At 34.3% G+C, this 22,324-nt stretch overlaps 1 protein-coding gene across 1 annotated transcript in view; it reads left to right on the top strand.

The window, feature by feature from the left end:
* LOC100607259 (N-deacetylase and N-sulfotransferase 4) overlaps positions 1-22,324 on the top strand; it is a 274,548-nt gene that overhangs the window by 123,628 nt on the left and 128,596 nt on the right. The window contains exons 3-4 of the mRNA XM_030798085.1: positions 8,198-8,285; positions 14,825-14,979. Coding sequence (XP_030653945.1) covers positions 8,198-8,285; positions 14,825-14,979 — 243 coding nt within the window. The remainder of the gene's footprint in view (positions 1-8,197; positions 8,286-14,824; positions 14,980-22,324) is intronic.

Below are 22,324 nucleotides of genomic sequence, written 5' to 3'. Positions count from 1 at the left end.
CTAACACGTAGTAAAAGCTTGATAAAATTAGATATAATTTTTGCCATTCTCCACTCTATCCTGAGCACCTAAAACATACAGTCCAATTAATATTGTTTGAATGAATGAACGAATGAATGAACAGTGGCAAAAAGAGGGAAGAGTGCCCAAAGAGAGTGAGCTTTTAGATTCCTGTCTTCCTGGAGACAGACCAAAAAAGAAAAATGGCAATGAAATACTTAAGTGGTGGATGGAAAGAGGAAAGGAAAAATTGCTCTGAAACGTCAAGGTGTTCTTTGGCTCACCAGGTTTTTTTTCAGATTGAGCGTGATTTCAGAAGTAGGATCCCTACAGTTCAACCTTTCTCCCCATAAATACCCTTGCACTTGTTCAGTATTGTCATCAGAGGCATTCACTCATTTATAATTAATTAATGTATCCATTTCACAATCTGAGCTAAACCGTTTAACATGAAATTATGTAGAAAACTTGGTGTAAGTTTTTTGTTAATGTATACATTATAGCAAATTCCTCCTTGAGTAACAGTAACAGTTTATCAGAAAAAAAAAGAAAGAAATGAGATTGAGATGAGTAAGAAGAAAGGTAGAGCTATAAAATGCAAATTTCAAAAGCTTCGTATTTTCATCCTGGGTCAGCCCTATTCATCTTCAATTGTAAATTTACAAATAGTATCTGTGCAAAAGTTTATGGAATCCCAACTCCATTTTATCGAGGTAGGCACACAAACTTGCTATATTGGAACATGAGGTTACTAAGGTTAGACTGAGTTTTAAGGCAGTCATGGTCAATTTTGTCCTTCTTCTTGTGTTTTCTGGGTGGACTATTTAATCTTTCCATAAAGCGATATTTTTTACCTGGGAAATATAAATATAAGTTATCTCTTCTGATTCCCATATCATAATCTAGTTAGGATAAATAAGACACCTTTTTGTTGAGCTATTAAGTATGATAAAAGACCATATAAAACAAACACTATCACTCTGAGGTAGCTGTTTTGAAATTTTGAAATTATAAGACTGTATTAGGCCTAGCGCCATTGCTCATGCCTGTAATCCCAGCACTTTGGGATGCCGATGCAGGTGGAACACAAGGTAAGGAGTTTGAGACCAGCCTGGCCAATATGGTGAAAGCCCGTCTCTACTAAAAATACAAAAAGTAGCCTGGCCTGGTGGTGGACGCTTGTAGTCCCAGCTACTCAGGAGGCTGAGGCAGGAGAATCAGTTGAACTTGGGAGATGGAGGTTGCAGTGACCTGAGGTCATGCCACTGTACTCCAGTCTGGGCAACTCCATCAGCCAGAGTGAGACTCTGTCTCAATAAATAAATAAATAAATAAATAAATAAATAAATAAATAGTATTAGTTTGTTCACACTGCTATAAAGACATACCCAAGACTCAATAAGGTAGAAAGAAAGACGTTTAATTCACTCACAGTTCTACATGGCTGGGAAGACCTCAGGAAACTTAAAATATGGTGGAAGGCAAAGGGGAAGCAAGGCACATTTTACTTGGTGGGAGGAGGAAGAAAAAAGAGTGCAAAGGGAAAGTGCCACACACTTTTAAACAAACAGATCTTGTGAGAACTCTAGCACAAGACAGCACTTGGAGGATAGTGCGAAACCATTAGAAACCACCCTCATGATCCAATCTCCTCCAACCAGGCCCCACATTCCACATGTGGGGATTACAATTTGACACGAGATTTGGGTGGGGACACAGAGCCCAACCATATCATTCTGCACCTGGCCCCTCCCAAATCTCATGTCCTTCTCACATTTCAATATACAGTCATGCCTTCCCAACAGTCTCCCTCAGTCTTAACTCATTCCAGCATTAACCCAAAAGTCCACGTCCAAATTCTTATCTAAGACAAAGTAAGTTCCTTCTGCCTATGAGCCTGTAAAATCAAAAACAAGTTAGTTACTTCCAAGATACAATGTGGATAAAGGCATTTGGTAAATACTCTCATTCCAAATAGGAGAAATTGACCAAAACAAAGGGGCTACAGGCCCTATGCAAGTCTGAAACCCAGCAGGGCAGTCATTAAATCTTAAAACTCCAAAATAATCTTCTTTGACTTCAGGTCTCACATCCAGGACACACTGATGCAAGGGGTGGAATCCCAAGGCCTTGGGCAACTCTGCCCTGTGGCTTTGAAGGGTACAGCCCCCATGGCTGCTTTCACAGGCTGGCATTGAGAGTTTGCAATTTCCAGGCACACAGTGCAAGCTGGTCGTGAATTTACCGTTCTGTGGTCTGGCAGATGGTCTCCCTCTTCTCACAGCTCCACTAGGCAGTGCCCCAGTGGGGATTTGGTATGGGTGTTCCAACCCCACATTTCCCCTCTGCACTGCCCTGGTAAAAATTCTCCATGAGGGCTCTGCTCCTTCAGCAGATTTTGCCTGAATATCCAGGCATTTCAATACATCCTCTGAAATCCAGGTGAAGGTTCCCAAATCTCAACTCTTAACATCCTTCCCACCTGCACGCCCAACACCACACCACATGGAAGCCACCAAGGCTTGGAGCTTGCACCCTCTGAAGCCACAACGTGAGCTGTACCTTGGGCTGTGTTAGCCATGGCTGGAGCTGGAGTGGCTGGGATGCAGGGCACCATATCCCTAGGCTGCACAGAGAAGCTGGGCCATGAACTTGGCCCAAGAAACCATTTTTCTCTCTGAGGCCTCTGGGCCTGTGATGGGAGGGGCTGCTGTGAAGGTCTCTGAAATGCCCTGGAGACACTTTCCCCATTGTCTTGGCGATTAACATTTGGCTCCTCTTGACTTATGCAAGTGTCTGCAGCTGGCTTGGGCTTGAATTCCTCCCCAGAAAATGGATTTTTATTTTCTACCATATGGTCAGGCTGCAATTTTTTCAAACTCTTATGGTCTGCTTCCCTTTTAAATATAAGTTCCCATTTCAGACCATCTCTTTCTTTATGAAAATGAGTTAGGCTTTTAGGAAGGGCCAGGCCATATCTTCAACATTTTGCTACTTAGAAATTTGTTCCTCCAGACGCCCTTAATCATCTCTCTCAAGTTCAAAGTTTCACAGATTTTTAGAGCAGGGGCAAAATGCCTCCAGCCTCTTTGTTAAAACATAGCAAGAATGACCTTTGCTCTAGTTCCCAGTAAGTTCCCCATCTCCATCTGAGACCACCTCAGCCTGGACTTCATTGTCCATATCACTATCAGCATTTTGGTCACAACCATTCAACAAGTCTCTAGGAAGTTCCAACCTTTCCCACATCTTCCTGTCTTCTTCTGAACTCTTCATACTATTCCAACTTCTGCGCATTACCCAGTTCCAAAGTTGCTTCCACATTTTCAGGTGTCATTATAGCAGTGCCCTCTCCCAATGCCAATTTTCTGTATTAGTCCATTCTTACACTGCTATAAAGACATACCTGAGACTGGATCATTTACAAAGAAAATAAGTTTACTTGACTCACAAGAAGAGAGAGAGTGTGTTGTGGGGGGAGTGCCACACACTTTGAAACAACCAGATCTCGTGAGAACTCTGTCATGAGACAGCACTAGGGAGATGGTGCTAAACCATTAGAAACCCCCCTTAGGATCCAATCACCTCCCACCAAGCCCCACCTTCAACATGTGGGGATTACAATTTGATGTGAGATTTGGGTTGGGACACAGAGCCAAAGCATATCAAAGACTATATCAAAATGTGAATATGCACATGACTTATTAGGTACGCTTAGGGAAAGGGTTAGCCTGAGAGTAACAACCTAATATCAGAATGGTTTAAGAAATATGCATATCACCTTGAAATTAATATAAATAATATGCTAACTCAGTATTATTAGGACACTAGTGTCCTAATGGTGATGATCTCCAGGTTGAAGCTATAAAAATCATTGTTAAAAACAGATTTTTAGTTTTCATTTTGTAGTCTCCAATTCAGAATCCCTAGAGGATAAGCCTGGGAGTAGATATTTTACAAGCATGCTGGTGATTCATTTCATGTAGGCAACTTGAAAATAATTGCTCAACATTTATTAGAACTAGCTGGATTGTATGATGAAGTGCACATTTCTAGGAACTATGATGGACAAAAATCAGTATTTCCTAAAGTGGGCCCCAGAATTGACAATTTTAGCAATTTTCTCTAGAAAACTGTACACACAATAAAGTTTGAATACCATTGCTGCTTTATCAAACAGTATGTAACTATATAGGGGCAAAATTGGACTCTCATTCTTTTTCCTTCCTCCCTTCCTTCCTTCCTTCCTTCCTCCCTCCCTCCCTCCCTCCCTTCCTTCCTTCTTCTCTTTCTTTCTCTTTGTCAAATTGGCATGAACATGGCTCATTGCAGTCTCAAACTCCCGGGCTAAAGTGATCCTCTCGCCCCTGTCCTGGAAGTAGTTGAGACTACAGGCACATTGCACAACCCACCATGCCAGGCTAATTTTTGTGTTTTTTGTTTTGTAGAGAAGGGGTTGCACCATGTTGCCCAGGCCGGCTTTGACTCCTAAGCTCAAGCAATCCTCCCAGCTCAGCTTCCCAAAGTGCTAGTAATATAGGCATAAGCCACCACAGCCTAGACTTGCTTTCTTAAATACTAAGAAATTTATTAGGAGAATATTGAATTAATGGAAGTAATGTTTATTAAAATAATAAATTATTGATTTTTATAAATAAGTTACATATTTATTCTCTTTAATATACAATCAACTTAGTGAGTTCTTCATAAGCAGTAAAAGAAAAAATTTCAAAGCCATTTATATTGTTATGTCATGCAAACTATTAAATAATGTATATTGTCAAAACTCTAAACACATTTTATTATATTTATTTATTTATTTATTTATTTATTTTTTGAGATGGAGTTTCGCTCTTGTTGCCCAGGCTGGAGTGCTATGGTGCAATCTCGGCTCACTGCAACCTCCACCTCCCAGGTTTAAGTGATTCTCCTGCCTCAGCCTCCTGAGCAGCTGGGATTACAGGCATGCACCACCACGCCCATCAATTTTTGTATTATTAGTAGAGAAGGGGTTTCACCATGTTAGCCAGGCTGGTCTTGAACTTCTGACCTCAAATGATCCACCTGCCTTGGCCTCCCAAAGTGCTGGGATTACAGGCAGGAGCCATGGTGCCCAGCCACATTTTATTATATATATTCAAAACTAAAGTTTCCACACAAAATATTCAGGTAGAAAAAAGTGTATTTCCTGAGCTTTACTATTTTATTTGTATTCCAAATTGAGACGCTTTATTTCTAGCTCATTAAAGAAGTTTTTCCAAAATAAGGGGTTTTAAAAAATAAGGAGTTTTTAAAGAATAACTTAAATTTGTACTTAATTTATTCTGAAATTTATATCCATATTATTCTTGCACTAATATTTCTTCTGACATTTTACATTATTCCTATATTGGAATTCTTTCTTCTTTCTACTTTTCTTCTTAATTTGTATGGTTTAGCACTTTTCTCTTTTAAATTTATTTCTGATTTTTTATAGTTTGAATCATTTTGTGTATATTCATTGTTTTTTTTTCTCTCTTCCTTTGTCATTGAAAGGCATGAAAACTTTTCTGAAGTTTGAAAACTAAAGAACATTTACTTGTACTAAACAAGGAAGCCTTGAAATCTTTTTCAGATTTGCGTTTTTTTTTTCATTTGTTTTGGTTTTACTTATAGCATTTGTCATTTTTACTCCCTCATTAATCCAGACTACATGTTAGTAGGCCATGACTAGACAACTCTATTTTTTTCAACAATGAAGATCTGTTAAGTTCTTCACATAGCTAACTAGCCCCGCATCTGCCTTTGCGTCTCTGAACTTGCTTTAGAGATCTATGATACAAGGCTATAAAACATCTGTGTTATAAAACATCCTGGTGAAATGCTAGATCCTATCTATATTGTTCTGGTATCGTCTTGTGGTATGGCCCATGAACTATGTTTATCATATTACCATTGGAAAAATGTTCCTGATAAAAATTTAAAATAAATGAAATCAGTCCAATTATTGCTGTGTATCAGTATGTACTTTTATCATACTTTGAATACATCAAACCTAACTCATTTTCATGTATCTCATGTTACTAAATGCAAAAAAAAAAAAACAGTAACATGAGTTACATGAAAATGAGTAAGGTTTGATGGACCTTCAGGTGCATAGACTAGAGGAAAACATAAGATACAGCATGGATGCAATAAAGTCAAAAATGATGCAAGTCTTAAGAAAATAATTTAGGAATCTACTTTGGTGTACTAGAGGAGGCTTTATACAAAAAGTTGGCATTTGGGTGGAGATATAAAGAATTGGTGGGATTTGGGAAATGGGATTGGGAGCTGGGGAGGCTTTCTAGGTAAAGAGAATAAAGAGAGAAATGGCATGGGGAAATGTAGGAGGTAGGAGATAGTTAAGTTTAACCAGAGTACGTGGTGATTTGGAGGAAATAGCAATGGGTGTTAGAGGCACCAAGGATACCTAACTAATGGAGAGAGAATGATAGACTCAGGTATCAGTAATAGTATTTTTTGAGCTCATGCTACTTGCCAGACACTTAGCTAAACAATTTGCATGCCTTACCCAATGTAATTCTCCTAATAATAGTATAAAATAAATATTCAAAAGTACCCCATTTCACAGATAAATAAATGCAGAATAATGAATGACTTCAAGAACTTAGAGGAAGAAAGATAAGTGGATGAAATTGGAGTGGTGAGGGGAATAGCAGACGGGAGAAATTTTTTTAAAAATCAAGATAAGGAGACTCAGAAATTGTGCATGGAATACAGCCAAAAAAAGCCAGAAAAGGGAACTCACTCAGGGAAATAATGCATAATGTTCTTATTTTAAGGCTGTATTCCAGAGCATTTACCAATATGTTCAACTAGTTCAATACACTTTTTATCTTAACTGTTTTTAATAGTTTAATCTCTATAAGAAATATATTTTTAATATTTTATAGAACTCAGTTAAGCTAGTGGTTCTATTTTTGCCTTTGTCTACTTAGTTGATAATATTTAATAATGTTGAACATGATAATACCCAGTCTAATTGTGGTCTTGAATAACCATTGACTATATATTTTATCAACATTTTAGTTACTTAGTCATTTTTTTTAATCAAACTAATGTGCAGGAGACTCCTTTCATTGTAAAGGAATAAACAGTTAGGTTCACAAGTCTTTGAAACAAATGCTTAGCCACCATGACTAATGGAAAAAAATTGTTTAACCTCTGACTGCTTAGTCTCCATAGCAGATGGATAGGAGTAATCAAAAATCATTCTTATTATTAATATCTCTTGTTTGAAATTAGCTTCTCATTTTAATTAGAACAAAGTATGCCCTCTTTAAAAATCCTTTAAAAATAGTAAAAGCATTCTGAATCAATATGCAGACCAGTAAGCAAACTAAAAAGCCCAAGGATATAAGAGTTCTGAATTATGCTATAAATTTTGACATAGGAATAATGGCAGTGAAAGGATTGGCAACAAATTTGCATAACTAATTCTGTGTCATTATTAGCAGTGTGTTATTATCCTGTCCACAAACCAGACTTCACATAGTATAATTCCAAATCTAGAAACTAGGGAAATGTTTGTCACATTTAGAAAATTTCTGTTATGGAATTAGTAACAAAAAGGGGTATCTATTTTTACATGTTCTTCCCTTTTTCATAACTAGGTTTGCAAGCAGTGTCCTATAAAATATACATTGCTCTTTAGTTTGTAAGGTAAAAACCCAAGCTTTCAATTTAATAATTATGCCTTTAAAAATGATGAGGGAGGTGGCTCAGTTAAATAAAATATTAAATTGCAGTTCAAACAAAATTCTCCTCCTATTGCTTACCAAGAAAACAGGACTTGTCTGCATTCAAAAATTCTGAAAAATTTTCACCACATAAAGGAAGTTTAATAATCCAAAGTTCAAGAAATGTCTCACACAGAAATGAAAAATGATTTCAGTGCTGTGGGGTTGGACGATTGCCTCTCAGCAATGCAAAATGTGCTTAGGACTTAACTGTTTCATAATACGGTGACCTTCAATAAAAATGATGACAATAATAATTATAATACCTGAAATATGAATACTACATAACAGTACCCATCAAAAACAAGAAAGCTCATATCATTTTGTTTTACTCATGCATACACATTTGCAAAAGAGGCATCCCAAAACTTCATATTTATTTTTCTAAAATCATGTTAATTTCTTATTTATTTCAGGCATTACTAGAGACTCAAAATTTACTGCGCACTCAGGTTGCAAATTTTACCTTCAACCTTGGATTTTCAGGGAAGTTTTACCACACAGGTAAGAAGGAGCTTTGTGTTCTCAGGCAGCTACATATAAATAGGAAATAAAATTTTGAATGATTCATAAGTGGTAGAAATAGATTCTCCAGATTGATTATGGGAAAAACTTGGGCACATTATTTGAGTATCCAAATCCAAAATCAATGAGCATATTTACTTTGGCAAAGACTGTTAAAATCAAGGGCAAAAGAGAAAGAGAATTGACTTTTTCAATCATTTTTTTAAAAATAGAAAGCATAACCACTGTGCTGAGTATGATTGTGCATCTTGTTTCTCAGCACGGTATGGGTAGAAGGCGTAGTAATAATGATAATGAGAATACTACTACTAATAATTGACAGAATTTTAAAATTGTCAAATAGTTGATGTGATAGATACTTTTCTACATATTATTTTCCTTTGGAAAACATCTGATGATAGAAACTTTATCGTCTCAATGAAATGCAATAGACTCTAAACTTGTTAGTTTACCTTCCCTTGCAGGATTTTTTTCCCTAAAACAGTATTACCACTAATTTGGCCTAACATAGACCAAAACCATCACAATTAGACTTGTATTTCTTTCCATCTCTATCCCACCACAATTGTACTTATGTTCAGTCTCACCCTCTCAATAAATTCTTAAAATGTGATTGTTATTCGTGTGCTGTGTTCTGATATTCCTTACTTCTTTACTTACCCTCACCTCCAAAATGCTGACTTTTTATTTTCTGAATATTAGCATTGAAATAACTGGTACCATTTTAGAGAAAGCTATGTTAATAAAATTGATCGTCTTTGACAAAAAGAGTACTGAACTATGTGTTGGGGCCTGTATTAGGGGAATACCTATAATCTGCTTCTATTTGTGCATCCATGCTGTGAACTGAATGCTTTGTTTAGAACTTTGCACTGTTGTTGTTTCACAGCACCTTAGTGAAAACATTTCACAGTATTTATTCTGTATCCATGTATGCAATTTATTAACTTATTAAAATATTCTATTCAAAGGTAGTCTTTAGTTTTCATAAATACCTTGTTTACTAAATGAGGCTTTTTAATGTAAAAGCTCAATATGGTTTGCTAGAATATTGAAATAACAATGTCTTATTGGCTTTTCCTTGATGCTTTTTTTTCTCCTGCTTTGAAACATGTAAATCTGCTTAAAGTAATAGAAGGAAAATTAGTATGTATACCAGTTGATGAATCAAATGATTTCATATTTTAAAAGGATGTTTTGCAGAAAGAGATTTGGGTCATCATATCTGCACAGGCAAAGCAATTTCAGCTTACAATTTTGAAAATAGACACGATTTTGTAAATCTTTTCAAAAGCTCCCTCAGGAAATGATTTCAGATCGAAGAAGCTCTGACTATGAAGTTATAAAGCAGATAGCTTTAAAGGCTATATCTACTCATGCAGCGGGAAAAATTATGGGATTATTTGGAGTTCACATACAAACAATACTATTTTGTCTTAAATAGCTGTAGATTGTAAGGAAAGTCATTCTTTTGGCTGAAATATATCTGGGTAACTGCCTCAGTTTTTATTTACTTTTCATACTCAGACCTATTAAATGTGCCAGACATTTGCAAAGTTAATGTTGTAGAGGTTATACCACTTCCCATTTCTTCTTTAAAACACTGAACATGCATAGAGTACACAGCCACTGGGAAATGAGTGGCACACCGGTCAGTATCACAGAAATAGTTATTGAAGAAGGACAGTAAAAAAGAAAGATGTATTTTAATTATACCTTTTAAGCAGACATTATTGACTCTTTGTGTTGAAACCAGTATAACAAAAATAATAGAATGGTTTGTGCTGTAATACTGCGGTGATAGTACACTTTGGAGAATAAGCAATATTTATAAATCTATAAATTTTAGAAGTTTAATTTCTTTCACATAAATATGTCATTTTTATTTAATTGATATATTTATTTCATTTGTAGGATCATTGAAATGCACCTATAACGTATTTCAAGAGTGCCATCATAATTATATGAATACTTATTAATGCACTCAGGGATATCAAAGTTTCTTCTGGAGCTGAGTTACACAACATGATACCCTTTCAGATATCAGAAAGACGTGCCTTACCCCTATCTTGTCACATTTCTATACGGAGATTTCACATTTTAGAAAAAACAATTGCAAATTAAGGCGATGCATTCCTTACATGTGCACTTGGCTGTGATGTGTAACCATGAGGAGATGGCCTTGTTGGACTGACTGTCTCTGTTCTCTCCCAGAATGATCTGATTTCCCAATGCATGAAGATGCTGATGGATGAGCCTCATTGTTTTGAAGACATTTAATCACATATGCCCAGTGTAATAATGATTGATTCTACATTTCTTAGACTGCTTCACTTATTTGTATTTCTCATGTATTCTTTCCTGTTCAATTTCTCTGTCCTTCACATGCTAAAAACAATCTCACCCCAAAAGGGCATACCACTAAACTTTTCCTAAAGTCATTCACCCACAGGTGCCAAATTGAAAGAGGAAGGACATAGTGCAGATTAAATGGAAAAAAAAACAAAAGCATGGAGTTTAGAATGAAATATCTTAGTCTGGAAATATTTAGAGCTTGAATGGAATTGCATAACAAAAGCTTAATTGAGAAATGGAGACATTATAGTATTCAGATGCCTTCTTTGAAAGAGGAGCTACCCACTGTATTTTGCCAGGGACATGATTTCTGGTGACAATCATTGCTGTTCTTTGGAATTAAATGTGACCCAATCAATAATTAATTCATGAATAATGTTTGCAAATTGAATTAACATTGGTCTTTTCCATGAAAGATTATTTTATGAAAAATAGCATTTTCTATAAAATCATTAACTTTCAAGCATGACAGTAAGTAAAGTGTTACATTCTTACCCCTTCTGTGATTTTTTTTTGTGTGTGTATGTTGCTTTTCTGTGTGGTGTATTAGTTAAAAGACCCGTTACTGGTAAAAAACTGTGTTCAAATCCAGATTATGACATTTTGCCAGCATTTGAACACAGTTTACTTAAATTTTCTGTGCCTCAGTTTATATATCTACCAAATGGGGATAATAATATCTCTTTTATTAGGAGCAATGCCTAGCATGTTACAAGTGCTATGTAAATGTTTATTATTAATTTTAAAATTATTTTCATATGAGATTCAAATATTATCAAAAAGTAAATAGTAAGACAATTCATATGGCACTATTTTCTAATTTTGGAACCATAAGTAGCTTTTAATTAATGTTTATCATCCCACAGTTCTTTATATTTAGTATAATATTTAAAAGTAGTTTATTCTATCCCCACATATATGGAACCATGCCAGGTTCAATGTACAAGGAAAATTAGAAAATATCTCAGCATTTAGAAATTATAATATTTTATACAAATTACACAAATATAAGGTAGAAATTTTTACAAAAAAGAAAATACATACACTGAAATTATATATATCTTATTTTAATTTAATAACTGTACTTTTAAGGAAATTAACCTGTAGGGCAAAATTATTCTTATTTTGGCAGACTTAAATAAATTTTAGAAGCATACTTTTATCTCACAACACAGATTCTCCAAAAGTGATAGTAAAGAAACAAACTCTTCATGTATTTTACTTCTGAATTAAAACATTTTTTATTCATTGGTAATTAGGAAATGTAAAAAAAAATTTTAATAAGAGCAAAATGTATTTTTTCATTAATAATAATCTAGACCAGGATCTAGATCAGATTAGAAGTGAAAGGTTTAATTTGAGCACAGATATTTTAATGGTCTGTAACATGCTAATCTGGTCACATATCAACTTCAAATGATATTTCCACATATAACTTAAGTATATATTAGGTACAGAAAAATAAATGTGCTAATCTGGCCACATATAAACTGCAAATGATGTTTCCACATATAATTTAAGTATATAATAGGTACAGAAAGATAAATGTTTACAGGAAGTCCAAAATGTAATACTTTCATCTAGTTGGATTTAAAATCATTTGAGATTCTGCTGCTGTCCCTCAGTATGGCTTAGTATCATATTTTTTATTAAACTGTTTTCAGTGTCAAAGGTTTGCCTCATGTGGCTTTGAATTATATGACCAGCATAAAACAAGAGAAAAACTGACAAAAATTAATCCATGATGCAAACAAAAGAAAAGTTTTAAACGTTATTCTCAGCCTTTTTGAGGGTGTTTATAAATTAACATAATTTCTAATATAAAAATTGCTAAGATTTTATGATCAGTCATGCATCTGTTTCTATCAATAGTCCACAAAATTTTCTTTAAATTGAGTAATTGACCTCCTACCTGGTCAAGTGTGCATTATGTGCTTCCTGCCACTTGCAATAATGATCAGCAGAGTTTAAAATGAATGGAAGCATTTTTCAAACACTCTGTATTCAAAGCACAACAAGATAATTCCAGGAGGGTGGGAGAACTATCAATTCTTTCATCATACGTGACATAATGTAACTCTTTCTAATCTGTACCTCAATTTGCTAAAATATGACCATGAGAAACATATAAACACCTTATCTGAGGAAGTGATAAAGTCTTCTTCATTTGAATTTTAATATTTCATATTCTTAATATATTAACAAAAGTCAATGAATTATGAGTCTGTAATACTAACACTGTTAGCTAAAACAAAAATTAAGAAATCCTCTGCTCATCTTAATTATAGGACTTTATTACTTTCAAAATTTCTAATAGAAATACAATTTATTTACTCTGTGTAGTAGCATTGAAGGTGCGAAAGCCCTAATTAAACCTGAAGGTCCTTATACCTTTCAAAGATTATGAATTATAAACTGTATTCCAGGAACAGTGAGTATACATAAAAGAAAGAAGTTGCCATATACTTTGGTGGCCATGTGAAGCTGCTAAATCCACTGACTTTGTTAAATATAGACTAAATTAAATTATTCATTTATTCACTGCTCTGGGTAAGTGGCGTGTTACAGTACAAGGTAAAGGAATCCAGTCCCTGACTTTAAGAAATTTATAATCTAGGCAGGCAAAGTTTCTAAAACAGTGTGAATACATATAAATTCAAAACACAGCAAGTATAAAGCAATAGATAGAATTTTTAAGGCGACCCTAATATTCAAAAAGTGCTTACTATTTGCAAGTCACAATATTAAGTGCTTTAATAAATTGATCTCATCAACTCTTCACTAAGACCCTGTAAGACAGGTATTTATAATCCTATTTTAAAACAGGGAACTAAGACCTAGAGAGGTTAACTTGTGCAAGATCACATAGTTAATTAAGTGGCAAAACTAGGGACTCTCCTCCAAGTACTGAGTGACACCAAATATATGCTTTAATCCTTTCATGGAGCTACTTTCATGACCCTAGAAATCTTTGTTTTAAGACACACATATGGAACATTCAGAGAAAATCCTTATAACCATCTTTAATATTTGTTCCCTAAATTTAAGTAAAAAATAAAAATAAAAAATCAAACACCCATCTGTAAAACATACTCTTTTGTGAAAGAATAAACCAAATAATACACCCCACACTATAAGCCAGGACTTATTGTTTTACTTTACTTACATAGTTAAGTAGTAAGAGAGCAAGCAGGAATTAATTCTTATATTATCGATTCACAATATTTGTAAATTCAGCTGTATATAGTAAAATTGTATAAAATCATACGAAAACCCTATCATTTCACTTGTGGATATTCTTGGATAGCTGCAATATAATTAATTCTCTTAGAAGTAAGTTGTTTTTTTCCTTAACTGTGGCATAGCAATGTTTTTTGTTTTTATTTCCTATGTATTGGGTGCTGTTAACAAATTTTCCCAAAAGAAGAAGAGAAAGTGATACTAGTTTTAAATTCTCAAGTCACACTTATATTATAAACAGTTATCAGATCCATTGTTTAGTTTTTATGAAGTATTTATATTAAAATGGGAAATTTGATACGTATAACATTAAGTGAAAAATGTAAGCATGCAAAAATATTAGTACAGCAAGGGCTGAACTTTTAAAATATAAGTAGAAAAAGATTTTTGAAAATAATACAAAAATGTTTTTACTGGTTAGCTCTAGAAGATGGTCTTACAGGTTTTCTTGTTGTTGTTTTTGTGTTTGTTTTGGGCTTTGTATATTACTTGCCTGTGCTTTCCACATTTCTTTAATAACCATATATTATTTATGTAATCAGAAAAAAATTAACAAATTTTATGAGTTAAAATTTATGTTCAATTATTTGAGAATTACCCTTAACATTTAAGGGTAAAAAATATATGTTAGGGTATAAAATATATATGAGGGTATAACATATATGTAAGGGTATAAAATACCCGTAAATTCTAAATTAAACAACTGTCTGACCTGGGGCCAGCCATGCCTACCCACCCCATCCTAATCCCAAGTCCCCTTGCCTTTGATTCAATTTAGACTGTGGTCTTTTATTCTGATTTAAAAAGCCCACAGAATGGATATATGTATCAGCAGCATGAAAAATAACATTAATCTGACAAAAATAACCTTTAAGATAGTAAGAAATTTTCACTAAAGTTATTTTTAACTTTATGTTTTAAAGGGACTGAAGAGGAAGATGAAGGAGATGACCTTTTACTTCGGTCTGTGGATGAGTTCTGGTGGTTTCCTCACATGTGGAGCCACATGCAGCCCCACCTCTTCCACAATGAGTCATCTTTAGTAGAGCAGATGATTCTCAACAAGGAATTTGCACTGGTGAGCACATTTTATTGTGGTATCTTTTGAACTATAAGTTGTGATCTTGTGGTGGAAGTGTAAAATTAATGTATTGGGTTGAATATGATAGAAATAGAATAAAATATAATACCAGGGTGCATCACATGTATTGAGGGTACATATAACTTTGTGATATTTTGTTTCAGGCATGTGTGTATATGTAAAGGGCCATTATGTAATTATATAGAAAATATATTTTAAAAAGTAAGTTATTTTCAGAAAGCTTTCAACTCCTATTTTATGAGATGACTATTCCTGTATCTATGAAGACAAAAAAATAGTACAACTTTCATTCTTGATGCAATATAATTAACCATTCAAAAATAATTTATTGCTTAACATCACTAATCATTAGAGAAATACATATCAAAACCACAGTGAGATACCATCTCATTCCAATCAGAATAACAGTTTTTAAAAAGTCAAAGACAACAGATGTTGGCAAGGTTGCAGAGGAAAACAGAACACTTACACAATTCTGGTGGAAATATAAATTAGTATAGCCATTGTGGAAAGCAGCGTGGCAATTTCTCAAAGAACTTAAAACAGAGGTACCATTTGATTGAGCAATCTCATTATTAGGTATATGCCAAAGAAGTATAAATTCTTCTACCATAAAGATGCACACACATGTCACAACAGCAAAGTCATGGAATCAACCTAAATGCCTATCAACAGTAGATTGGATAAAGAAAATGTGGTGCATATACACCATGGAACACTATGCAGCCATAAAAAAGAATGAGATTATGTCCTTTGCAGCAACATGGATGGGGCTGGAGGCCATAATCCTAAGCAAACTGACACAGGAACAGAAAACCAAACACTGCATGTTGGCACTTATGAGTGTGAGCTAAACACTGAGTACACATCAACACAAAGAAGGGAACACCAAACCCCAGAGCCTGCTTGAGTGTGGAGGGAGAGGATGGAAAAACTACCTGTCTGATACTATGCTTATCGCTTGGGTGACAAAATAATCTGTACACTGAAACTCCATGACACAATTTATCTATATCATAAACCTGCACATAGGCCTGAACTATTTTTTAAATAATAGTTTAAAAAATCATTTGTTGCAAGAATGAAGGAAGAAATGAATGAGTTGAATGTTTGGAGCCATGACTCTAGACCAGTGGCTCTCATATTTTAGTGTGATCTATTTCACCTAGAAGACTTCTAAAACACAGACTGCTTGGTCCATTAGCAGTTTCTGATTCAGTAGATCTGCAGAGAGGCCTGACAATTTGCATTTCAGAAACTTCCCAGATGATCCCCATGATTCTACACTAAGAATCACTTGCTCTAGACGAGGGGCTGGAAAATTATGACCTTTAAGCTAGTTCTGGAGTGCTACTTGCTTTTTATGATCCCTGAGCTAAGAAAGCCTTTTTTAAAAACATTTCTTAATAATTCAAATCAAAAGTAAACAAAGGAACAGTGATATTTTGTGGCATGTAAAAATTATATAAAATTTACATTTAAATGTTCATAAATAAAATTTTGTTTGAATACTGCCACACTCATTCCTTTATGAATTGCCTGCAGCTGCTTTCACATTGCAATGGCAGAGTTGAATGGTTGTGAAAGTGATCTTACGGTCCACAAAGCCTCAAATATTTTTATCTCAACCTTTACAAAAAAAAAGTGTGCTCATCCCTGCTCTAGACATTAATTAAGCCATGTATTCCTTTAAGAATCTAACAAAAGACAGAAACATTTTCCCTTGAAAAATGCTCAGATGCACATTCTCACATCTTCACCCAGTGGGACATACAATCACAAAGGGTTTGTGAATCCACCAAAGACCCTAGTTCCTAGTTAGGAACTCCTAACTTAAACTGTTATGATTCATTAGTACTGTGTGATTTACTGATATTTTCGTTGTTTTAAGCCATCTTTGGAAGCATAGCCCAAGTCAAATTAATACTATGATATGTTATAAAGTTATGCCAAGTTGTTAAGCTCATAGCTCCTCACTCTTTGCGTCTCTAAATCCCCAGACCAATGTCAGATCTGCACACAGGATTCTTAGTAGTAAATGTAGAAAGCATAAAAAGTGGTTAAGATCAAGGACTCAGGCACCAGATTATCTGTTTGAATCCTCACCTTCCATTGACGGTTGCTTGACATTGAACAAAGATTCTCCATGTCTGTTTCTCCATTTATAAAACAGAGGATAATGGTAACAACTACCTCATGGAATTGCGGGGGGGATACATAATGTGCTTAGAGCAGCGGCTGGCACATAGTAAGCATTCAGTAGTGTTAATTAACCAGTTATGACCTTTCTAAATACAGAGGAGCATGCAGTTACATCTTGCTTTTAAAACGCCTAGTTTTTTTTTTTTTTAAATATGGACTTACAAGGGGTCATTTTTTACTTAACTTTTAGGAAATGTCTGATAAATGTGGTGCTGCTTCATAGCATTATAAAATTAAGTAAATATTTTCCATTTCAAAAATAAGCTTACCTTGAGTAAGCATGCTAAATTCTCTCAGGACAGTTACCTTGAAAATAAAACATGTTTATCACCTGTCTTAAACTTCCCCCACTTCATTCCACTCCACTTCTACTCCAGAGCCTTGCTCTTCAGGGATATAGGTTATATTTCATAATGGTTGATTTCACCTGTTTGTGTAATTTCTTTTTTAAGAGCCACGCTGAGAGCTCTGGGAAGACTCAGATGTAATTGCTTTGTAATGAAATGTTGAAAGCGATTTAGAGTCCATTCAGAGTAATTACATTTGTTTAGTCAGTGTGGCTAGAAACTACACTTATTCCTATAAATACATTGTGTAAAAAATCTTACTGTATTTTACATAGTCAAAATATTACGACTAAAATGAAGTCCGTTAAACATACATCATACTGAAATGACACTGCCCTTTTCCTTCTGGAGTTCAGCTCAATAAACTCAAGACTCTTCAAGCAGTGACATCCAGAACCCCACCTTTACTGTCAACATAACACGACAATATGTGTGCTATCCAGAGAGCCAAGAGATATATCTCTTTCTTATTAAATTATTATCTTTTCACATCCAGCTGACACTTTAGAGCCATCAACAGTATCAGGATAGGACAGGATAGCAGAAACACTAACTGGATGTTGGTGGAGTAAATTTTAGTCCTGGCTGCTAGTAACAAGTTCTGATAAAATTGGCAACTTATTTAATGTCTTTGTATCTCACTTTCCTCTCTCGAAATAGTAATGACTTGCTCTTTCATTCTCTAAACTACAAAGTTTTTAGATAATTAATTTACATCAACTCATCTGCCAACCAAAGGCACTGGACCAGATAATGCTACTGATCAATTTCAGTTTTAAAATTCTGTGATCATTTGTGGATTACATCAGTCCACAGATTTGGAATGAACATCGTGAAATCCTTATCTAGCTGGAATTGAAGCAATTATGAGAAAATATTTTCAAACTAACAATTCATACAGATAAAAATCAAAAGTCTTTAAATCCTTTTTTCAAGTTCTATTCTGACATTCCTCATTATCCCTTGATATGACCTTGGCTGTCAGAGGGATTGTCAGTCTCGAAAGCACATTTGTTCTCATAGCAGTTCCAAAAACGATTCAAACATATTCAGATATATTAATAGCTTGATATTGATATTTCAAATTAGTTTTTTTTAAATACAATCTATCTGAGTGGTTTCATTTGTGGAATTTCTCTGAAATCTTTCTGGGTAGAGTTTATTTTCTCTTGTAATATGTTTAAAAATCATGAGAGAAACACATTGCCACATTTCATCATGTTGGAAGAGGCCTTAATATAAAACATTGCTATTGTTATTGCTTCATCCATACACACACACATATGCCATGTGAATATGTATATGCATGTGGGAGTTATGTGTATGTATATGCTTAAACCATGAGCACCAATGTATGCAGTGGGGGTGTACATGTGTATGGATGTATTATGCTTACTCCATGCACATATATGTCATGTGTATATGTGTGTGTGTTTGTATACAGGATCTTAGTCTAATGACAAGCATAGTCAACCGAAATATGGCAGTTACAAGATACCCTTCTTAGTATGGCAGTAGGGTGGAGAAAAATACTTTTTCGTTCTTTTTCCTTTAATAACTCATAGATCTTTGCTGCTATTCAGTTGCTTGAGTATGTCAATAAATAGATGGAAAGCTTCAATAACAACAATAGACGAATGAAGGCTAAAGAGAACTAGAAACATTGGCCAACATGAAAGCACTAATAAAAAAAAATTACAGAAATTATTCCCAATATAACCTATAGCTACTTTCCAACCATAGAAAGAAAAGTGCATATACCATACACTGAACTGTTTACTTTTATTCCACAATAGACTTGAAAAAAAAGTTAAAAAATTGTATTTTGTTGTTTTAAGTTTTACATACAAACTTATTAAAGTTTTCAAGCCAGTAGGGCTTTTCAGTTCACTAATAGTTGCAGACATGAAATATCCTGAAGGGATAAGTATCAAGTTTTTGTCTTTAATATTGACATTTTCAATGATGATGTGAATTTTACTTGCTATGTTATTGAGAAGTCTGGTATCATTTTCATGACTAAGTGAAGATTCTTGAAATAAAGACATAGGATTTTAAATTCTGATTTTAAAAAGCTACACATAGTTATGAAATCTATATAACTTTTTTCATAATTACACAATACTCATGAAGTAAAATATGCTGATATTTAAATTGTCCTCATAAAAACACAAATCTATTAAAGAGAGACTGGAAAATCCTTAAGTGTCATAATAGGCTGCACACCCAATCAGCTATGTAGGTGTCATATTAAAAAGAAATAAAGTAATATGATAGCGAATTAATAGTATAATGAAATGAAACTGAGAGAGAGCTTCCTTTCAATGTTGGCAATGCTTTACAGTATTTTTACTGGATTATCCAGTTTACAGCCTTGTATTATGCCACAAATGCAAGATGTCAGAAAAAAACTGATAATAACTTGCAGGGTATTTAAAGGTAGGGAATTTAGAGAAGATAAGGATATTTACACTAAAACAAAATTGTGAACAAATATGCAACAAAAATTCACAGTGAACAAATAGTGTGTTTTGGAGGTTCAATAACAAATAAAACAATCTTTATGCGCAAGAGTGGACCCACATGTGCAGGAAAGATTTAGATTAAATCACAATAATAAAAAACCCTGAAGCACCAAGACATAGAAAAAAGAAGGAAATTCTGTAACATGTGACAACATGGATGAACCTTGAAGGCATTAAGCTAAGTGAAATAAGCCAGTCACAGAAAGACACAGGAAGTACTGTATACTTCCACTTACATAAGGTGCCTAAAATAGTCAAATTGGTAGAATCAAAGAGTGGAATGGCGGTTTTTAGGGGCTGAGAGAAATGAGAAAAGAGGATTTAATAATCAAGGGGCATTAAGTTTTAGTCAAGACGAATAAGTTGTAGAGATCTGCCATACAACGTGTTTACAGCCAGTAATAATAATGCATACTTAAAAATTTGTCAGAAAGGTAGATATCATGTTAATTGTTCTTACCACAATAAAATAAAATAATAAAACATTTTTTGGCAATTGAACAAGACCTTGAGGTATTATATGGAACACCTGCAATTTAGTACAAATTTCTATGTAAATTACTTCAGTAATTGAGTGCATTAGTTGAACATTCAGATATCTTAGATATTGTTTAATAACAAATTACTTAGACTATGAAGACCTAAAACACACATTAATTACTTAACAGTTTTTGTAAGTCAGAAGTTGAGTATGACATAACTGGATCCTGCAGTTCAGGATTTCTCACAGATGTCAATCAAGGTGTCAGGCTGAGGTGGCAGTCATTTCAAGGCTCAACTGGAGGCTGGAAATGCTGCCAAGCTCACATGGTTATTGGCAAGATTCAGCTCCTCACAAGCTGTTGGATTGATTGAAGACCTCAATTTCCCACCAGCTGCTGCCCGGGTCTGCCCTGTGTTCCTTGCCATGTGGGTCATTCGGGATGGCAGCTCACAACACAGTAATTGGCTTCATTAGAGCTAAGGCTCTGAGAGAGGAAGAGAAAAAGAGACAGATTGATTCAGAGTATTTTATTATATAAATATCAGAAGCAATACCTCTTCACTTATACCATATACTCTTCAGGAGAAGCCAGTCACTAGGTCTAGCACACACTCAAAAAAAGGGAAAATAAACAATAAAGGGAATACCAGGAGACAGCGATAACTAACTGGAAGACATTATAGAAGCTGCCTATCACATCTAACTAGAAATAAGAAATACAGAGGATCCTGTATGTATAACTCACATTTATTATTGCATTAATTTAAAAATATTTGCATATTAACTAAAACCTAATATTTTTCCTCAAGGTTAATGTCAATTACATCCTTCAAAGCCATAAATATTGAATTCATCTATTACCTCTCTTTCTTTCATGTAATCCATTGCCTCTACTTGAAAATGTATTTAGAACTAATTAATTTGACTTCTTACCACTTCCACTATCAATCAACTTAGTGCAGGTTACCACTGTATCATTTTAGCAGCTTTATTGATATTGGTATTAACATATCATAAGGTTCACCCATGTAAAGTGTAAACTTCAATGGTTTTCAGTGTATTCACAGATCTGTGCAAACTAACCATAGTTGAAGAACATTTTCATCAACTCATTTTAAAAAAGTACCCCTTAGCAATCACTTTCCATTTCTCCCCACTCCCTCAACCTAAGCAAATAACTAATTTACTTTCTGTCTTTACAGATTTGCTCATACTGGACATTGGATATAAGTAGAATCATGCATTACACGGTCTTTTTGACTTGATTTTTTCACTTAGCATAATGTTTTTAAAGTTCAAACATGTTGTAACATATATCAGTACTTCATTCCTTTTTATTGACAAATAATGTCTCATTGTATGGCTATATCATATTTTCTTTATCCATTATACGTCCATTCTTTATCAGTTCATAGACATTTGGGTTGTTTTGGGGTTGTTTCCACTTTCTGGCTAGTTTTTATAATGCTGCTATGAGCATTCAGGTACAAGTTTTTGTGTGGAGATACGTTTTTATTTCTCTTTAGTATCTACCCAGAAGTGGAATTAGTGGGTCAGTAACTTTATGTTTAACATTTTGATGAATAGCTATGCTGTTTCCAAAGTGTGAGCACCATTTTATATTCTACCAGCAATTCATGAGTGTTCCAATTGCTCTCACCAACCCTTGTTATTATCTACCTTTATTATAGTCATTCTAGTGAGCATGAAGTGGTTCTTTTCTTTCAAGATTATTTTGGCTATTCTGGGTCTTTTGAATTTCC

Source organism: Nomascus leucogenys, chromosome 18 (assembly GCF_006542625.1).
Source record: "Nomascus leucogenys isolate Asia chromosome 18, Asia_NLE_v1, whole genome shotgun sequence".
Taxonomy (NCBI): Eukaryota; Metazoa; Chordata; class Mammalia; order Primates; family Hylobatidae; genus Nomascus; species Nomascus leucogenys.
This window is presented reverse-complemented; position numbering and strand designations above follow the sequence as displayed.